The 20,601-nt window shown below is 36.4% G+C and overlaps 2 protein-coding genes across 2 annotated transcripts; both read right to left on the reverse strand.

Moving 5' to 3' along the window:
* Window positions 1–316: 316 nt before the first annotated feature.
* LOC144432768 (mitochondrial pyruvate carrier 1-like) lies at window positions 317–10,911 on the reverse strand. Its single transcript, XM_078121045.1, has 5 exons — window positions 10,797–10,911; window positions 4,292–4,307; window positions 3,869–3,949; window positions 2,173–2,305; window positions 317–617 (listed from the first exon to the last, which is right to left on the reverse strand). The coding sequence occupies exons 1-5, from the start codon at window positions 10,869–10,871 to the stop codon at window positions 539–541; spliced, it is 384 nt and encodes a 127-aa protein (XP_077977171.1). The 5' UTR covers window positions 10,872–10,911; the 3' UTR covers window positions 317–538.
* A 4,228-nt stretch (window positions 10,912–15,139) lies between these two features.
* On the reverse strand, window positions 15,140–18,399 carry LOC144433190 (monocarboxylate transporter 12-like). Its single transcript, XM_078121499.1, has 4 exons — window positions 18,183–18,399; window positions 17,799–17,942; window positions 16,292–17,293; window positions 15,140–15,348 (listed from the first exon to the last, which is right to left on the reverse strand). The coding sequence occupies exons 1-4, from the start codon at window positions 18,397–18,399 to the stop codon at window positions 15,140–15,142; spliced, it is 1,572 nt and encodes a 523-aa protein (XP_077977625.1).
* Window positions 18,400–20,601: the final 2,202 nt, after the last annotated feature.

Genomic DNA, 20,601 nt, shown 5'->3' on the forward strand with positions numbered 1-20,601 from the left:
CCTGTGTTCAGGTAAGCATGGTTTTATGAGACCGATGGTATCAGTGCCGGACAGGGCAGGTTTAAAACTGTCTACACTGTATTGCCTTTGCTTGTTGAATGGATAATGGTAATTCTGTAATTGTCAGAGGAATAAGTGAATATTTATAGCAGTTTTTCTTCTCTCTGAAAAACACAAAACTTCACCTTGTACATCCCTTTCAATGTACAGTCTGACAAACACTATTTCATACACAATCCCATGTACATAAGAGGTGAACCCAATTCATTTGTTTTTTTTATAAAGCCACACTTTACTAGCAAATAATAGAGACAAGAGTACATATCTTTTCTTATTTAAAAAACAACCCACGATATGATTATATCACATGACAATGTAGATCACACACTGTTTAAATATATATTATGCAAATTTCACACAAAACAATAGCACTGACATGTAACATGCTGCATTTGACATCATGTCTGTCTTATCTATCCCTGCTAATGTCCCATTCCCTATTGTTCTGTATTTATTGCTACAGAGTATCCATGCTGTCTCACTTTGCTGACTCAAATGCTGCAACAGCTTGGGTTGATGCTGCTTCTTTCTGTCTCTGTTCTCTTCCACCTAGATGCCTGAAATGCATAACATATGTCTTGTAAGATACGCATAACTGCAGACATCCGAAAGGAACTCTATAAACATGTACATCACAGGCCATTATAAAGTAGTGGGTTCTATCCTGAGATTTTGTTCATGGTAAAAATTTTCCCTAGGCCATAACAGACCAATAGACCTGTTGCAAGTTCCCAGATGCATCGTGTGTCTCCCCATACAACACCATGTATTATGTGGATGCAGGGGTGGGGGTGGGGTTGGGGTGGGGGAATGGGTTGCATGCACTACTTAGGGGGATGGTTGTCACCTGACCATACCCTGGCTTTACCATTAAAACCCACCTCTGTCATTGATGGGGGTTTAGTCATTGTTCTATAAAATCACTCACAATCAAAGAAGTCAACATGTCTTTCCATAATTTCACGATTAAAATATTAAATATTATTTGAATTGTAATAAAGACAATACAAGCCTGAACATAACAACATAAATGACATTGTCTCCCACACTGAATCTTTGAACCAGAAAACTGACTATAGGTTCCACTCTGCTGTGATTTTGCCTAGAACAGTTATCTGGTTTTCCCAAATATGGATGTACAGTTATGGCTTCTGTTCTGTTATTTCACTAACATCCTAATCAGTGTTCTCTTTCGATTTACAGGGTTCTTTCCAGGCTACTATCAAGTCATTTCACCTAATAAAATTTCAGGGTTTCATTTGGTTCTACGTCAAAATGTTCAAAATCACTATCCAACTTTTCCTAAATATTGCTTCATTAAAACACTAATGAGAACTGAATGGTCTCAATAAAACTCAACTCAAAGGGTTCCCAAAAGTTATGTCCATCTTTCATCCTGTTAACAGACAATCATTATGTCAGTAAATGAGACTTGAATGATGAAAATTATTACTTTATTAAATGATATTATTCCCCAACATTTTTCTTCACTTAGCCAAAAAATACTTGTGACCTAAGGGGCTTGTCACTTCTAGTCTTCAACATATTGTGACAGGGTCCCTTAAGTTAATCAGATTTTCTTTCGTTGAATGAAGAAGGATATCGGGGAATAATATTTAAATAAGTAAATTGTAAATGAAAAGAACATTCTAGCTACAAGTAGTGTGAAGCCTTAATTAATATTATAGTATCTATACATAAGGTAGTTTTCTACGATGTCTCTGTCCATCGTATAGTCAAATGGCTTTCTTTAGCACAACATTCCATTCTAACCACCGACAGTGGTAATTCACTGCTATTGAAGTGTAGATTTAAACATGGTGGCATTATCGCATTCTCACGTGACTTACTTTAAATTAAGATGGCCGAGTTTGTAGTAAAACTGGATGAAGTCCCCAATTACAACTGCCTGTCTGTGGGTAATGGATTACCACTGACATGTGTTGTTCACCCTTTTCCATCAGAAGATTTAGCTAGATTTGTGGTAGATTATGTTCATTTGACTATAAATGAACAACGAGATCATAGAAAATGACCACACATGTATTTACTAGACTTGTGCACCCTTGACCATTCTACATTTTGAGAAAAAGTAATTAAATTTGAACTCACTCATGATGTATAAGTCGACATCCCTGCGTTATCTGTGCTGTTTCATTGGTAAAATGGCAGGCTAAAAGTAATAGATTTCTAGGTTGAACCTTCCAAGCAAATCTCATAAACAAAGCAGAGTATATACAAAGTGCTGTATAAAATAAAAGGGAAAATACAAACATATTAAATAATACAGAAAGGAATATAATGTTAAGTGATAATAGATAAAGTTAAATGTTACCATACATGTAGAATGCACCTCTGAAATTGAAATCTGTACCATTTGATGTTTTCCTTTGACAGTTATTTACAAATAGTTGACATACAAATCTATCACTATGACATACTGTTGCAAAGCTTTGCAAACAGAATAAAAAAAAGAAATTAATATATATATATATATATATATATATATATATATATATATATATATATATATATATATATATATATATATATATATATATATATATATATATATATATATATATATATATATATATATATATATATATATATATATATATATATATAACTCGGTGAGTATCAATCTGCTAATACAGTGCTCTACACCGCAGTGGCAGAGCGTAATAATTTTGGTAGTACTGGAACTCTTTCTTGGTTGTAACTCGGAGTTTCACACATAGTGCGATCGTCAGACAACATCTTTATGAATGTTGGATTGTTTGACTGACAATCACACTATGTGTGAAACTCCGAGTTACAACCAAGAAAGAGTTCCAGTACTACCAAAACTATATATATATATATATATATATATATATATATATATATATATATATATATATATATATATATATATATATATATATATATATATATATATATATATATATATATATATATATATATATATATATATATAGGAAGTCAGTGGTAAGATTTATCCGTAGTACAGTGCTCGATACGTCTGCACGCAGAGCGGAGTATATGTTGAGGGTAGAAGAAAATCAAGTCGGGTTTTTCGTCTCTACAAGCCTGTTTCGTGAGTAAATCACTCCTGACGAGTGATTTACTCACGAAACAGGCTTGTAGAGACGAAAAACCCGACTTGATTTTCTTCTACCCTCAACATATATATATGTACATCAACATCTCCTGACGAGTGATTTACTCACGAAACAGGCTTGTAGAGACGAAAAACCCGACTTGATTTTCTTCTACCCTCAACATATATATATATATATATATATATATATATATATATATATTATACACATATATATATATATATATATATATATATATATATATATATATATATATATATATATATATAACAAAAAACAAACTCCATCTGTTAAGGAGGGAGGGCGGTCTGACATCAATGTGACTGGTAGTTTTCACTGTTACACTTCTATCAAAACAGGTTCTGTAGTTACTAGTGAGATGTTGATAAGTTGGTTAAAATTTCAACTGGTAAGGTGATATACAGTGCTGGGTTTCAGGTTAGTAATTTAATGTGTTTACCATGTTTTCACTTTGTATCAATTGCTGTGGTATGACTGCTCATGGTTTCCCCATGGTTTATATCATGTTGATGTCACACTTGTGAACATTCGCTCAGGGGGAGAGGGAGGTTTTTAACTTAAAGAAACAAAATTTGTTTATTGAGCTTGTATGAAATTGTGCAATCGTTCCTAAACGTGTCTTTGTCATGTGATATTTCTAAACAAGTGTAAATCTTGCTTACCTAGAGTCATTTTACCACTAATAATTTCTGGATCTTTTTTCATATCTGCTATAGCTGCTAGTGGAATTCCCCAATTTGCCACTGAAAAGGTTATAAACAAATAAACAAATCAACATTCATTAACATAAATGTGGTTCCTTTGAAATATTAACTGAAATTTGGGGTTCTTCATCTTCGTCATAAATATTTTATTTTCCCATTTAATGAACAGAGTAAACAGTAACCATACTGCATTCTAAATATAACTAAATTCTTTTAACAGCTATTTCAAAACTTATATGATAACCCCAGACTTTTTTTTATTGACTTAAAATGAAAATAAGTTAAATCTTCTTAAACAAATTAACAGCAAAAGTTGAAAAAGTCATTGGGGACTCATCCCTACATGTAACTTGAGTTAACAGATTTTGTAATATTACTCACCTGGTCCCCAGAAATGCTGTACAAAGAAAATGAAAAAAAAAAGAAAAAAGATGTAAAATAGTAAATATCAATATATTACATTGTTTTATAACAACAAATAACAACCTGAAAGACTATATGTATAAGCATAATTTGATTAATAGAATTATATACATAGAAATGTAAAAAATGTCACACTTCTCGTTTTGTTGTGGTTACTATACATGTGCATATGTGTGTATGTGTTTGTGTATGCTTACATGTACATACATGTATGTATGTATGTATGTATGTATATATGTATGTATGTATGTATGTATGTATGTATACTGCATGTATGTATGTATGTATGTATGTAATTATGTATGTATGTATGGATGTATGTATGTATGTACGTACGTACGTACATACGTACGTACCAGTGTACTGGGATGGATGGATGGATGGAAGGATGGATGGATACATGCATGCATGTATGTATGTGTATATGTATGTATAAACGTGTGTGTGTGGGGGGATGTATGTGTGTGTCTGTGTGACTACATGATATGCAACAAATATGTAATACTTACAGTACTGATGATAGTCATGGTATGAATAATAAGGTGACCATTGATGCATGGAAGAAAAAAAAAGAAAAAAACAAAGTTAACCCAGCCCAACCAGCTATCAATATCATCATATTTCATTTGACATTGTGAATCAAATCTTACTGTTTTTATTTGGATAGATGGATTTGTAGTACCATGAAACATTGGGGGCGCTATCACTTCAAAACTTCTCATTGACAAGTCTGAAAATACTCTACATGGATGTCACAACATACCAAAGCTTTAGTGTATTAAACACAAATATGTTGCAACTACAATCGATATATAACACTTTTATTCCTTTGTGGCCCCAATGTAAGGGACACACAATACTTAAATGCAGTGTAAGCATTAACAAAAAACAAAGGGAACAATGACAGAAATACCTTGGAAACATGATCGCTTTTACAATATACCTGTACCTGTACAGACATGTACACAAACATTTTCGTTCCCTTAAAAATTTACCATTTGTTCCAGAGGTGCAGTGCTGCACACAAAATATCACATTTTGTACATTTTTGTACATCTTCAAGCTTTGTCTACCATACTACATACATTGCATGTACATTTGTATATTGTACATATTTTTTAATGCCTGTATGTATATTTCATTGCATAGTCACTATCAAAATATCATGAGTACATGTATATTCACCAGAGATAATTTCTGAACAACTGGTGTCTATTTCAATTTGCATTAATTAGCATTCTAATAATAGGTGCCTGTACATAACACATATGCCACATAGAATCACAGTATTCAGATCCACAAACAACCCATCCAATCCACAGCTAAAATTGTAGTAAACAGCCCAGGGCGCCCCCCCCCCCCCACCACCACCCCCCACCACCACCACCACCACTTTTCCCGGTGAGACACGCTACATGTCTGCCAATTGAAAAGCTACAAAGGGCCCTTTTCGAGCATCAGTGTCTGAAACTGGGTGTGTACATGTATTTTTAAATAACTGTTGCATACACCCCAGTGAGCCATTTCCCCTTCCCCTCCCCAAGTAAATGTAGTATTTACTTTAATGTACAATTCTACATGGACAAAGAGCTTGTACAGACATTGTATCTCAGGAATGCAGTACACTGTAATATTATTTACCCTTCAGACATATGACCCTTGACCCCCTCCCCCCCCCCCACACACACACACACTCATCATTCATTCTGCAGTGTAAGTACCACTACATAAATTATGCCTCATGTAGAAGATCAGACTTATACATGCATGTACATGTACGTCAAACCCAAACTCAACCCTCTCCCCCTCCAACCCACACTCCAATTTCATGACTCCCCACAATATGAACCCTCTCCCTACTGACCATACATCATAATTTCAATTTCATGTACATGTAGCATTCATTTGAATGTGAACTACTCATTTTTCTCCTGGGTGCCTGTACATTTATAACAAATGGTGTCCTATGATTTATGAAACACAGTCACCTCTGACCTCCAGCGACTCAGTCAGTTGTTCCAAATGTAACATGAGGCTGTGTCAACACTGTTTTTTGCTCCATCCATGATACCTCAATTCTTGTTTGTTCTGTAAAAAGCTTCTAATTTGGCATACTTTAATTTAATCTTTATAGAATGAAACTAAATTCAACACTAATTGCAAGTTGGCTAAAAATGAACAAAAATAAGGTACCTGTCAGTTCAAAATAAATGCAAAAATTTTTCTTCACATTTTATTCCACAGTGTTGTAGTACAATATCTCTACAAGATTAAATTATTTGGATCACACACATTACATTGTATGTACAAATTACTTTTCCATCACACATTGTGTTTGAAAATGAATTAATGTAATTGATTTACAAATACTTCAACTTGGTTACATCACAATCCCTCTGGGGCTTGTGGTTTCAATTACATGAGTATACATGTATGTATTATGACATCATGCTTTGGCTATCTGACACAAACAACGAAAATCACAAACCCTGAAACAAAATGTCGCCTGGTTCAACAAAAATCTCACTAACATTGCCACTGTTTTGTCTGGCCAGACAAAATATCTCTGTTCTTGTCTGGCTCCACAAAAGTCTAATTAATATTTCCACATTACTGTCTGGCAAGACAAGAACTGAACTACAATTGATACATTTTAGTCAACTGACTGTCTCAAAAATATCAAAAAATGTGCCAAACCAGGCAGGGAATATGAATTTGGCATTGATGTCTCCTAAGATAATGGTAGCTCACAAAGTGTAACAATATCGGTAAAGATGTTTGTCACGCCAAACAATTGACGAAATGCTGTTGATAAGATTTTTGTCTAGCCAGCCGATAAAATGAAGCAATGAAGAGATTTTTGTCTAGCAAGGCGGTTTTGTTTCAGGGTTTATGATTTTCATTGTATTGTATTGCAATACCTGTTTTCCATGCTGAACATTCTACATATTCTGTTTTTAAAATCTCCACAATTTTAGAATTCTATCACTTCTGAATGCCTTATTCCTCATTCGTGTAGAGTTCTCGTGTATATTAAACACAAAAGGTATAGGGGAAAAATTACACATAAAAGAGGAAAAATCAAATGCCACCCATTCTGAACCACATTGTTATATTCAGTTAATAACACCAGCAGTGCTTTTGCTGGGGTTTTGAACACGGGTAATAGAAAAGGGTTAAGTGTAAGTTAAATTGGAATACATGTATTTTCCTATATAATGTAATATAATTTAAAATTTTGTTTCGGAGAAACTGGTCAAGTGACTGGGGAACATGGTAGAATATACATGTATCTACATCCTTAAAAGAGCCAGACCAACATTTTCAATAACTCTGCCAGACAAATGTTTTTCACACCTTTATCTTGATCCTAACACAAATACTGGGCCTCTAACACAAATACTGTACAATGTAAGATGTCAATCAAGGAGTCTTGCCTTCTTACACTTTGTACTTTTAACCTTGAATGACATCGACAGATCACATGATCACTACACAGAATGTGGTCAGCAGCACCTGTTATGATTCTGATATGTTGATTAGGATGGACATATATATATATATATATATATATATATATATATATATATATATATATATATATATATATATATATATATATATATATATATATATATATATATATATATATATATATATATATATATATATAACTCGGTGAGTATCAATGAGCTAAGACAGTGCTCTATACCGCAGTGGCAGAGCGTAATAGTTTTGTAAAATATATATATATATATATATATATATATATATATATATATATATAAATAGACCCTTGAGTGAAGCACTATATATATATATATAGTGCTTCACTCAAGGGTCTTTGGGGGATGACAGCACAGGTTAGCAAAATTTACAACATTTCCAAGGCACTAATTACATTCATCGATGTACTAAAGATAGTGAATTTTATTATCAGATTTCCAAATCACTGTTACAAGAGATTCTTGTAACAGTTGCAAAATCACTGACATACATTGAACATCTGGGGGAGTCATGCTGAGGTTCACTGCACAGTGAAGAGTCAAATATCTGAATTACACAGTGTTGTTTCCTAGTTATGGTAGCAGAAATGACAGCATCTTGAATCATACAATCCAATATGTGTTTTCATCAAAGTCATACAAGTTTGTAACTTTTACTATGTACACTTTTTTCCTGACTACTGATTTGTTGATGAATTTCCATCAAAACTTGTCAATACTCTTGTGTTAACTTGTCTACTATGCTATTATTACATAATCACTAAAATGGCAGTCTCTGGAAAAAGACTATAGATGCAGATGCAGATATCATTCTTTGGTGACAATGTTTCTACGTCTCTACTCAAAAACTTGAAACTATATCGATTTCAGAATGCTGAATACAAAATGACATTACATGTACAAGTATAATAGAAACACAAGTTAAGTAGTTAAGTTTGACATTATTAATGAGTATAAAATTTATGATTTATTTACAATGAATGAAATAGTATTTTGTAGAGAAAAGAACCATTACCAAAAAAGATATTTTTTTTTATTCAGATATGGCCACTGTCTGAAGGAAGCAAGTATAACAAGTCATTCAGATTGCATTATTTCTGACTCCTGTCTGAGTGTGACATGCATACAGTTTCCCTGGTCATTTATATGAACTATGGCTACTGCATGCAATACAGGAGTTCATGGCATTGGCTGTATAGTGACTTGTCTTCATTTACCAGTACCATGACAATGGCAGATATCATTTACACAGAGCCACTGAAAAGTGTGCTGCATAGTGGACCTATCATGATATTTTATAGGTCCACAATGCACCACACTCTTCAATAATAATTTAATACTATCTACCTGGGGTGGGGGTATTTATTTATATATGCAACTAACTACACATTGAGCAGAACAAGATTAAATCATAGATCCTCCACCATGTCTAGACTATGATTAAATACAATAAGAAGTCTGTGATTTATGTATAAAGTGTAAAAAAAATTTATTACTCGACACTGTGTGAGAAGAGCCATTTGGCTCAACAGTCTATCGAGTTGAAATAAAGTGTAATAATAATAATAATATAATTTATGAAACTATGTATTTTGAAAACTTGGACAACATGTGATAAGCACCACACGTCAGCTGACGTCTGACTTTATCAGATTTGAGACTTTGGTCTGCAACTATGTCGATTGTATTTATCATATACCCTGGTAGTACTATAATGCATTACAATTATTCACAGGGTGGTATAGCAATTGCTAGTTCTGTTTGTACACCGAGTTAATTAGGACTTGATTCTGATAATATCTTTTCCTGGAAAGGGAAAGGTCCACAAGACTCCACATATAAGAGTGAAGTCCAGACTTACATGTACCATGTGTACACCGTCTGCACGATTAACCACACACAGACATGTAATGTGTTATGTCAATTGGTATTCACATAGTACATGAACTAGTCCTGCTTGAATATGAAGTAAGTCCTCCCTTCCTTCTCCGCTGTTGAGGGTCATGTCAGTAATCTAGACCATGCACAGTCTGCAAGCAGGACTACATGTATACATGAAGTTGATGAACATGCACTGCACATGGTTGACAATTTTACAATTATACAAATGTCTAGCCCCAGACATTTAGTTCACTTTCAAGGTTTTGACATGACTAATTGGGTCTCAGCACTCGAATCAATGTGTAGAAAAAAAATATGTATGTAAATAAGTCTTATTTACATACATATTTTTTTTCTACACATTGATTCGAGTGCCTGTGAATTGGGTCATATACTTCTAGCCTCCGCACATGCATGTAACAAAAGTTCCCTGGTGGGTCTGTGGTATGATTGACTGGCATAATATGCAATTTGTTAACTGCATGACCGGTCAGTGTCAGGCGATACAGTTCTTTTCGTAATAATAGTACTGTAGGTCATTATCTCACACCCCCCGTTACTTCAAAGAATTTATAAGCCAGTATATATATCACTGTCCTGAAGTAAGGTCATTCTATGAACATTTTTTTTCCAGAAAGAGACTTGGCATCACCTTGGAGTAATTATACTGACAGTATGATTTACTCCAAGGCATCACGAACCAAGTGAGAAATAGAACAGTGGGCAGTTGTCATTGCACATCTATATATATGTCGCCATGCCTGCATGTTCTACAATCAGTCAACCGTTTGAGACGTGAATGCAGAGTACTATCTCTGTTTAGTGGTCTGAGGTACTATACAACTATCAACACAGCCATAGCTAATCATTTATTATACAATCAGTATTAGTACTAGCATGCTATCTGCATGTAACTGTAATGGTTCTTCTGTCTGTTTTTATTGAAGTATTGCATTATGTATGCTGATCGCGATCGGACGAGTCAGTGGAACGTACGACAAGAATATCGCACGAGTTAACAATTCACCAAAATGCGCATGGACAAGAAGCCATATTCATACAATGTTCAACCCCACTAACCTCATCAAATACTCCCTAAACTCCTTGCTTCTCACGCTGTCCCAACCACGACGAAGTAATCTCGACGCCATTTTTCTGTTTTAGTGCCAACCGGTTTCCACATAAACCTCGTTGTTAGCGCCCTCAATGGCCCATTTTCGCAGGATGCACAAACAGCCTGACGTCACGCCAGACGAAGATTCGACGTGACGCACGCGTGATCGTGACCGACCGCCGCCGGTGACCGTGACGAAGACGTGACGATGTATCACTTTTAGGTAAGAATGTCTCTTCTCTATTTAGTGTTCATGCAGAGAGAAGGACTCGTCTTCCGAACGCAATTTTTTGGGGGGATGACACGGAAAGACGGTCAAATTCGACAAGTCAAGTTGTCATTTTGTAAATATGTTTAATTTTCTGTGAAGCACTGTATTTAAAGCTTTCCGTGACACAAACTAAGTTTATAAGCTTTTGGCTGAAGTGAAAATACTTAAATAAATCCATATTCCAGTATTTGATTTGATTTGATTTGATTTGGCAAAAAAATATTCAGGAAACCACAAAAGAAAAACGGAAAGAACACTACAGCTTTCACAAACAAACAAATACAGCACGGAATACCTTTGCCGAGGATAACACAAAAAAAGTTTTAATAACTTATTTCCATTGTGGTCCTCCCACACCAAACATTACATAGCATAAAAAACGACGAAAAAACAGTACATAGCAGACAGAATATACTAAAAAAATGACCGGTTACTACATATGGTGCGAGGCCAGCCTACAGTAAATAAACGAACTCACTTTCTTCCAATTCAGACAATTTCTCGTACATATATAAAAGCTTTAACATTTTTCTTAAAAAGTTGCAAAGAGCTGACATTACGAATACACGAAGGTAGACTGTTCCAGATTTTTGCGCCAGAAAAACGGAATGAATATTGACTCTGAGTATTGAAGGTTGGAATATAAATAGAGGAAGAACTAGATCTGGTGTTGTATGAATGCCTACTACTGGTTAGTCTGAAATGATCGGAAAGATAACTGGGTGCATTACCGCTCAGCACTTTATAAACATGATTTAGTTTTAGCTGTTCAACTCGTTGTTCAATAGGAAGCCATCCTAGTTGTTTGAAGTGTGTGTAGGATATATGAGTTCTTGGATGCAAGTTTAACACAAATCTGATCAGTTTGTTTTGAGAGATTTGTAGTTTAGATTTTGTACGTCGGGTTAGGCTTTTGTACCAGTAGGAGCATACATAGTCATAATGGCAATGAATAAGGGCTGAAGCCACAATTTCCTAGTGTTAAAATCCAAAAATTTAGATTTTCGATACAGAAATTTCAGTCTGGCATATACCTTTTTGAGAACCTTTTCAGTCATACCCTCACCACCAAGCGATTGGTCTAATTCTGCTCCCAGGTAATTGACTGATGTTTTGTGAGTGATTTGGGTATTGTTACATACAACATTAAGTTTAGTGTTGGAATTAAGTTTACGTTTTGAGCCAAACAGAATTGATTCGGTTTTTCCTAGATGTAAAAAAAATGATAATTTGTTGTATAATGCATATTATGTTAATGTCGAAGCTTGCAGCATTACGACCATTTTCTGGCATTGTTATAAGATCTTATTTACAAATTTCCCGAACATTTTCGTCTTGATACGTACGTACGATAAATTACGTCATAGTATCGTTTATGAGATTGCAAGTGATGGTTTAAGTGTGTGTGTGGAACACCACGAGTATCTTTTTGATATGCTGCAAAAACTACGCGCCCACATACAGATACATTCAGTTTGTGTCGTGATCGGTTGAATATTCCAGTTTGATTTAAAAACCAGAAATTATAAGTTTGCAAAAGCTTACTTTTCCTTTCTTTCCATTTTCCTTTTCAACAAAACTATCAAATTAACTTAGCGTTTAGCCCGAAAGTGACATTAAAATACTGGAAGCGCAAAACTACCTCGACTTGTTTGGGAAAATCATATACTGTCACTGTTACCATGGGTATATTTATTATGGCAGGGTTGAGAAAATTTCTAATTTCCTTTTTTCAAGTATAAAAAACCCTCAAAACATGGTTTTTCGACATGGATGACACTGTCGCCGCACGACGTGGGGTCTTTCAAGTTGTTGGCGCCCTCACAACAGCGGGACAATCTGTCAATCATGATAACAAACTGAACAGATTTTATATTAAAATATGGTAACTCCTCGCTTATCGAAGTTACTCTCAATGAATGAATGTATTGTTTGATTGTCATGTATCCTTATTACCTGAAAAATCGTATTGAATCGAAATGGCCAACATTTCATACATCATATATTTAAATTTCGGCAATGAGCTATAATTTTTGCCCAGATAATTAGTGGTTGTGGGTCGCCATCTTACCATCAGCGTTATTATAAAATGATATTTAAATAAAAGGCACCCCTGAGTAGCAGGATAGTCGGTTTTTATATCATTTAGCAAAATTGCAGAAATTTGGGATCGGTAGGATCGTGAAAAACATACAAATGAAAGAGGCCACCCTAAAGTTGTGAAATAAATTGTCATGCATGTGTTTCCTCCTGGACGTCAGTTGTAGAGAAATCGGCCATTGCATACCAGAGCTATGGATATGTACTGACGGACGGACAGACAGACAGACAGACAGACAGACAGACAGACAGACAGACAGACAGACAGACAGACAGACAGACAGACAGGTGGAACTCGTAATATCCCGGGCCCCAACACCACCCGAGTGGGGGGGGGGGGTCTTTCAAACCCTACCTGAACAATGCAGTATATTAATCCAACCAATCTTCACACAAATACTTTCTTGTTTGTTATTCTCGATCATACGTAAAGAGGTTTATCCACATTTCACTATAGGGTAAAGACCAAATAATCAACCGTCCTTTAATAAGTGATGTCAGGATTTTGATGTGGTTTATTTGAAGATATATCGTGTTCACATCGGTTACCCCTTACCCACCACACACACACACACACACACACATACACACACACACACACATACATACATACATACATACATACATACATACACACACACACACACATACATACATACATACATACATACATACATACATACATACATATATACACATACATACACACACACACACACACACACACACACACACAAATGAATGAATAAACGCATACACCCCTAACACGCACGTACATACATACATACACACATGCACGCACACGCAGGCATGCATGCATACCTACGCGCGCGCGCACACACACACACACACACACACATACATAGTATTACATACACACACACACACACACACACACCTCAATGTGATTTTAAAAACCGCTGCTGCTCCAGCCAACATTAATGACAGCCATCAACAGGTCGTTGTTGATTTAGAAATAAACCATATCCCCAGTTCCACGTGTTGCGTCAATATGAAATTACCAGTTCCCTTCGTGATCTCCTACCTCTCGTCGTTAACGCGATGTCAAACCTCTCGTCGTTAACGCGATGTCAAGCCACGAACGGTGTACGTTCCATATTATTGTATATCGATCGGCAGCTTTGTGGCGATAGTAATGGCTGGGACATCAATGCAACTGAAACAAGGACATAGAGCTAGCATAATATGCATATATCGTTTTATTTTAGAATTGAAAAAGGTAGTGCCTACCAGTATAGTAGCTGACGCCAGATACTATATATGCAAAATATGTCTTGTAAAACATCTGATATCTATACATATACAATGGTATTTTGCAAAAGTTGTAAAAATGTATGAATACTGCACTGTACTTACAGCGCAGTGCCTTGGTTACGATCAATGTGATATTGATACCGGCAATATCATTTGATGCCATGGCACCTATTCTAAATCCAAAACAGCTTGCAGTACTGTAGTAGTTTAATCAAGAAAACACAAGGTATCGTGATTCATTTATGATTTTAACGTTGAATGGAAGGAGGGGGGTATCTCTAAATGCTTAAGTACCACTTCTTCTCTTATTTTGTCATTGTGATGACGCAAAACCCAAATGTAAATTATCCAGGAATGTTTAACCAGTGAGGTTTATACCTCCAAGGTTTGACTGGCTCAGACCTCGTACGGTTCTAGTAAGGTAAGCCGTGACGAGGCGCCCTCACACATCGGTGAACCCTCCCATCGATATATAAATACTACAATCATGTGTATATCGATCGAAAATACTAACAGCGTTAGCGGAAACCTATCTCTACATGCATGTATTCGGTGAGAGGACGCCGGTGAAGGCGGAACGACACGACGTATCTTTTTCGCTTAAATTATAAGTGACTCAACTTTTGTTTACAGTTTACAATTAAGCATTATTTAAAAGATCAAACTGAGCTGACAGAGTAGTCGTGTACGATTATTGCTTTGCTGTCATCTGTTTGCGTTGAACATTTAACGTTTAATTCGGTCTCCTTGTTTGTACTACAAGATTGTACACACGATGCTATAACAACGATTGTCCCACTAGTGATCATCAACGTTCCGGCCAAGGAAAATGCTACGTCATAGTGCCCAGCACTGTCGTACAGCCAACCTGAAAGTTGTATAAAAATAATCAACGTTACAAAAACACGTAAAAGGGGAAAGCTACTCCAGGAAGTGAAAGTATTTTAATACACTTTGGGTTCTAAGAGAGCCATTTCATGATTTCACATCACATAATTTTCACTCCGTTGCCGCAAGAACCACCATGGCCAAATTGAAACTGTTTCACAACTATTGTTCTTTCAGAGTGATGCACCATTGCTTCATTGGCATTTAATATTTGTGACTATTTATCTAATGGAAATAAGCTTTTAGGATTCATGAATATTCAGTGTTCACCTAATAAATATTCATATATATTAAGACCCATGCTAAGACCCTTTGTGTATCATATAAAGAATAGGGATGAAGTTTAAATTCGGTGTTTCTTGGCAACGGAGCGAAATTACGTGATGTGAAATTATTTGACTCTTCAGAACATAAAATTTATGAAAATACCTTTATTTAATGGAGTGAGTGTCGCCCTTATTAAGAGTTATAGTAATAATCAATATTGAGTTTAGGCCATAAATTAGTACCATGTTCTAAACTAAAACATAGATAGACACACATTACTTTCACGACACTATTTTCTGATACCTGTGAGACAGGAGTTTATCATTTCCTTCTTGGTCATAAACTCTGTGTATTTACTAACTTCGTTTAGTACAAACTATAACCTGTATGAGATGGGCGAGCTGATAGGGCAAACAATAATATCAACAAATTGAAGTTCATCGATTTTACACGTGGCTTTCCATACATCAATCTGCAATAAGATTAACATGCAAATTTTCCACGACCATTGTAAAAGCATATCAACGTCGTAAACCACGCACAGCCTCTTTTACGGCTCTGCGTCCAAGACGCATTTCGCATGCAGTGTCTCGGAAGGAATATCAACTTTGGTTTGCGACAGTGAAGCATATTACGTGGGTTGCCTAATACCTTACCTGCAACGGGGGGACCAACAAAATATCCAACACCCATAAGGAAATAGTCCCATCCGAAAGCAGCACCCATATCCTTCTCACCAACACATTCCCTCATGCTAACTGGTATCAAAGCTTGGTACATACCACTGCTGATTCCAAGAAATGCCGCCAGTATGGCTAAGACTGCATACTGATTAGTTGCCAGGAATATCAACATCACTATCCCGTACATTGCTATGGCAATACCGAGGAGACGTGTAGGAGATATAATTTTAAGGTCAACTAGGAAACCATGTCCGAGCCGAGCAGTTAAACCTGCTCCTCCCGTTATTGTTAAGAGCAAGCTAGCGTCCATTTTTGAAACTCCTGAGAAAACTACACGTGCAACGAGATGCGCGTTTGTAACGCTGTACCCAAGTCCTTCTAGAAATTGGGCAAAGCAAATAAGTGAGAATGTACGGTTTTCGATAAACAGATTCAACCCAAAGTGAGTGCATGCCGTACGCAGTCTTCTTGACCAAGTTTCTTTGCAACGGTGGCACTCAGAGATTTGTATACTACAAGAATGTCTAAGAGCCCTTGTACTTTTCACGTACTGACAATTTACATTACCATTAAAATCCTCATTTCTTAAGGTCTTCTCCTTTCGATTGGATAACGTTAGTTCATTCTGGATTGGGAGCATCAGGTTTTTCTCTACTTCCTGTTCGTGGACTTCAATCTCGTTCTGTTCATCAGATAAGGTTTTTTTCGATAGTTTTATAGATTTTCGATACTTCGTGGTTTTCAAAGGTCTCATTAGGGCGCCACATACTAATGTGTTAGCATTTATAGAACCGATGACTAACATAGAGCCACGCCATCCATATGTGTCGATCAGGTAACGAAATAGCAGTGGGAATATTAAAAGTCCGCTTGCATATCCTGAAAAGACCAGTCCATTCGCAATAGCGTACCTTTTCCTGAAGTACTTGGTCAGAAGGAGAAGGGATGATATAGACGAGAGTCCGAAGCCTGTACCTGAAAAAAATATGAACAAATTAGAATCAATGGAAGTACGCGAGGAGAATTCAAAGGTGGCCTAGAAGCATTATCATTGCGAAAAGACAAATCTGTTGATTACGCCACAATTAATTTCTAACTGCATCTGTCTGTCTGTCTGTCTGTCTGTCTGTCTTAATATCCTCACACTTCTTACAAAGTTCATGTTTTCGCGCCAGTTTGTACGTCAGAGTATATGCTGTTTGTTTGTCTGTCTGTCTGTCTGTCTGTCTGTCTGTCTGTCTGTCTGTCTGTCTCTCTCTCTCTCTCTCTCTCTCTCTCTCTCTCTCTCTCTCTCTCTCTCTCTCTCTCCCTCTCTCTCTCTTCTGTGAATACCTCTCATGGTAGTCGATATGGCGTCCAATCTGACAGTATATTTCAATATATATTCGTAGACTTGCCATTCAATTAGCTTCAAATCATATAAATATTATAATCATATCCCCCCCTCCCCCTCCCTATCCCCAGTCACTTGGAGTCTTACCAACTAGCAGTCCATAGGTGAAGTACAAAACAACTAAGGACGGGGCAAATGTCGACAGAACGATTCCAGTGGTGGAGAGAACACAGCCCATCGCTAAAATCGGACGTGTTCCAAATTTACGTGTCAAAGCTGATGCCGGTGGACCTGAAATACAATTGAAAATAGAACTAACAAATAAAAAAAAATATGTATATAAAAAAATAGCGCCAATGGTGTTGTAGCACAACTGTATAGTTTGTCTTTTTAAAAAGAATGCAAATAAGAACTTGGTGTTCTTAACAAAACTCAGAAGGGTTTCCAAGTTCTGATTGCTTTTTAATTTTTTATATACACCATGCATAACTGAACTGTTGGTATGTTGAACGTGATGAGATAATGAATTACCTGTAAACATGAACACAGAACCGTAAAGTGCCCCAATCCATGAAGCTTGGGCCGCTCCCTGCTGGAAATACTCTACAAACTCGACCAAAAAAATACTACTTGCATAATACACTCCGCCGATGATGATATGTGCCACCATCCCGGCAATAGCAACCACCCATCCATAGCCACCGTCTATTGGACCACCACCATCATTGCGTGGCTTCTTTTTAGTCATTCTGCAAGAAAGGGCAATGTTTTAGTGAGTGACTGCAGTCGATGCACAGTATTTCAGACCTATAATAAATACGACTTTGTGTACATTTACACAGTACTAGTATTAAGGGGCGAGATCAACAGTTCAATGTTGGATAAAATTATGCTAAATTCTTCTAGTTGGGCATCATATCCCCACCCCCACCCACCCTGACTGCAAATATACGTCGTGTCGTTCCGCCCTCGTTGACCAATGTGTGAGGGCGCCCCGTCACAGCTTGCAGCGTACCTTACAGACTAACCCCACCCGTACCCAACCGCTTTTTTCTTTTAGTTAGGTATTAGACCCATCCCCTCTTTTCAAACTTAATTGGTCTAAATTGATAATTGTTTTTAGACAGCACAATCAATATCGCATGTGTATGTAGCAATGTGTACAAAGCCCTCGATCCAAACATGCATATTTTAGTGCCAAACATTTTTCGATTTTTCGATTTGACGACATTGTTAGAAATATTTGTATCTAGGGGTACAAAACTGATTTCCAACGAAAAACGTTCTCGTCGGATGGGAATTAAGGAATTTTGTTTATTTTAACCGACACTGAAGCATTTTTCTCACCCCTTATAGGAATAACTGCATAGATTTACTAACGAAGAGAATCAAAGGACCACGAGCTTCTAGGACATCCTAGGTTATGGATAACACATCATTCACGATAAGTTACTTCTGTTTTATTTGAACAATTCAACACTGTCTGTAAAGGTAATTTGGCAGTATATGATGACACAGTCTTGTAATGTATGTCATATTCGATATTTGGTGTCAAATCTACTAAGTTACAATGGATTTACTCAACATGTGATAGCTTGGGATGGGGTGGGGGGGATCTGTAATTTTAAATCAATCAACAACATCCCACTTGTATTAAAGCCAGAACAAATATTTCTGCTAAAGCAACGACATATGGCTGTGGTTCACGACGATGAACAAAATGTGATGGGGTCATTCTCTTTTAGAGATTGGTATCAGAGACTTTTTGTTGGACTCTCACCCGCATTCCCCCCCCCCCCCGGTTAAAGACACTGACCTGTCCTACCATATATATACATATATAATATTCTGATTCGTGTGCAAATATCGACGAATAGCTAGGCTATCGGTAAATCATAATTGGTTGGATAGTTTGGTTGCACGGCCAAAAACAACCGAATGCGGCCCGATCGCTCTTTCAGTACTCGTCTTGGTCTAGGTCCTGACAGGGACCGTATTACGTACTACAATCCCGATCTGACGCTGATGACCTCGGTGAGTACCCGATGCTTTTATCCGTTTTATTACCATTTGCGTCATTAGTCTTTCGTTCAAACTATCACTATTTTTTAAAATGACCATTACGAGTGTAATGCAACATGGCAATAGTGTTTTCAGTTTTTATAGTGTGTCTAAAACGAACACGAACTTTGGTACTCGACAAGTCAATGTTATCCATATCTACATTTCTGTGTTTTTCACCTCGGTCGTTTTAACACAAAATTATGTTTTTGTGTATGCTTTTGTCACTTTTCTATTAATTATCGTTGTGAATTTCGTTGCTCTGCAGCGATCTTCCCAATACCCCGTCGTATAATGTGTATAAATTTTCATTACTTTTTGTTGATTTTGGATGTTTTCAAGATGGCGACCCATTGTGCATACGTAGTGGCTTGGCCGTTGACGGCTGTCCTACACTTGCTGGCCGGGTGTGCTTGTTGACACTCCCGTGTCGTGCAATGATCGTTACCCGTAACACTAATTTTCAGCATTTTCTCTTGTATCCTTAAAATTTTGCCCTTTTCACTCTTATCAAGTCATTTTTCTGTTTATTTTCAGATTCGTCGCTATGGCTAGTCGATTTGCTGTGCCAAATCTGGACTTTCTTCTGTTCTTCATGTTACATTTTGTTTCGTATTAAACCATCTCTGTGTTGACTTCTATAAATTTGTCTTGCGTGAGAAAAAGACCTGAATGTAATTTAATGTAAACCCCTTTCCTACCCCCTGATGATAGCTAAAGAAATAATTTAGCTTACATCTTACAAACTAATTGTTAAAAAAATTAATGTACAACAACGTCATCTATTACAAGTATGATAGACAATTGAGACCTCCAAGACCAAGGCCTATTTTATGTCTAAGCTTTAATATGTTCAGTAAACACTCATATTACGGATCCATGTAGTGAA

Source organism: Glandiceps talaboti, chromosome 3 (assembly GCF_964340395.1).
Source record: "Glandiceps talaboti chromosome 3, keGlaTala1.1, whole genome shotgun sequence".
Taxonomy (NCBI): Eukaryota; Metazoa; Hemichordata; class Enteropneusta; family Spengelidae; genus Glandiceps; species Glandiceps talaboti.

Excerpts from the sequence above, each read along its gene's own strand:
- LOC144433190 (XM_078121499.1), bottom strand. The coding sequence starts at position 18,399 with ATGACTAAAAAGAAGCCACGCAATGATGGTGGTGGTCCAATAGACGGT. Across the intron at positions 17,943-18,182 it reads TTCTGTGTTCATGTTTACAG|GTCCACCGGCATCAGCTTTG; the intron begins GTAATTCATTAT and ends ATTGTATTTCAG. Across the intron at positions 15,349-16,291 it reads TGTTGGTCCCCCCGTTGCAG|GTTGGCTGTACGACAGTGCT; the intron begins GTAAGGTATTAG and ends TACAACTTTCAG.
- LOC144432768 (XM_078121045.1), bottom strand. The coding sequence starts at position 10,871 with ATGGCGTCGAGATTACTTCGTCGTGGTTGGGACAGCGTGAGAAGCAAG. Across the intron at positions 2,306-3,868 it reads TAGTGGTAAAATGACTCTAG|CACTTTGTATATACTCTGCT; the intron begins GTAAGCAAGATT and ends TATTTTATACAG. Across the intron at positions 618-2,172 it reads TGTCGACTTATACATCATGA|GCATCTAGGTGGAAGAGAAC; the intron begins GTGAGTTCAAAT and ends TATGCATTTCAG.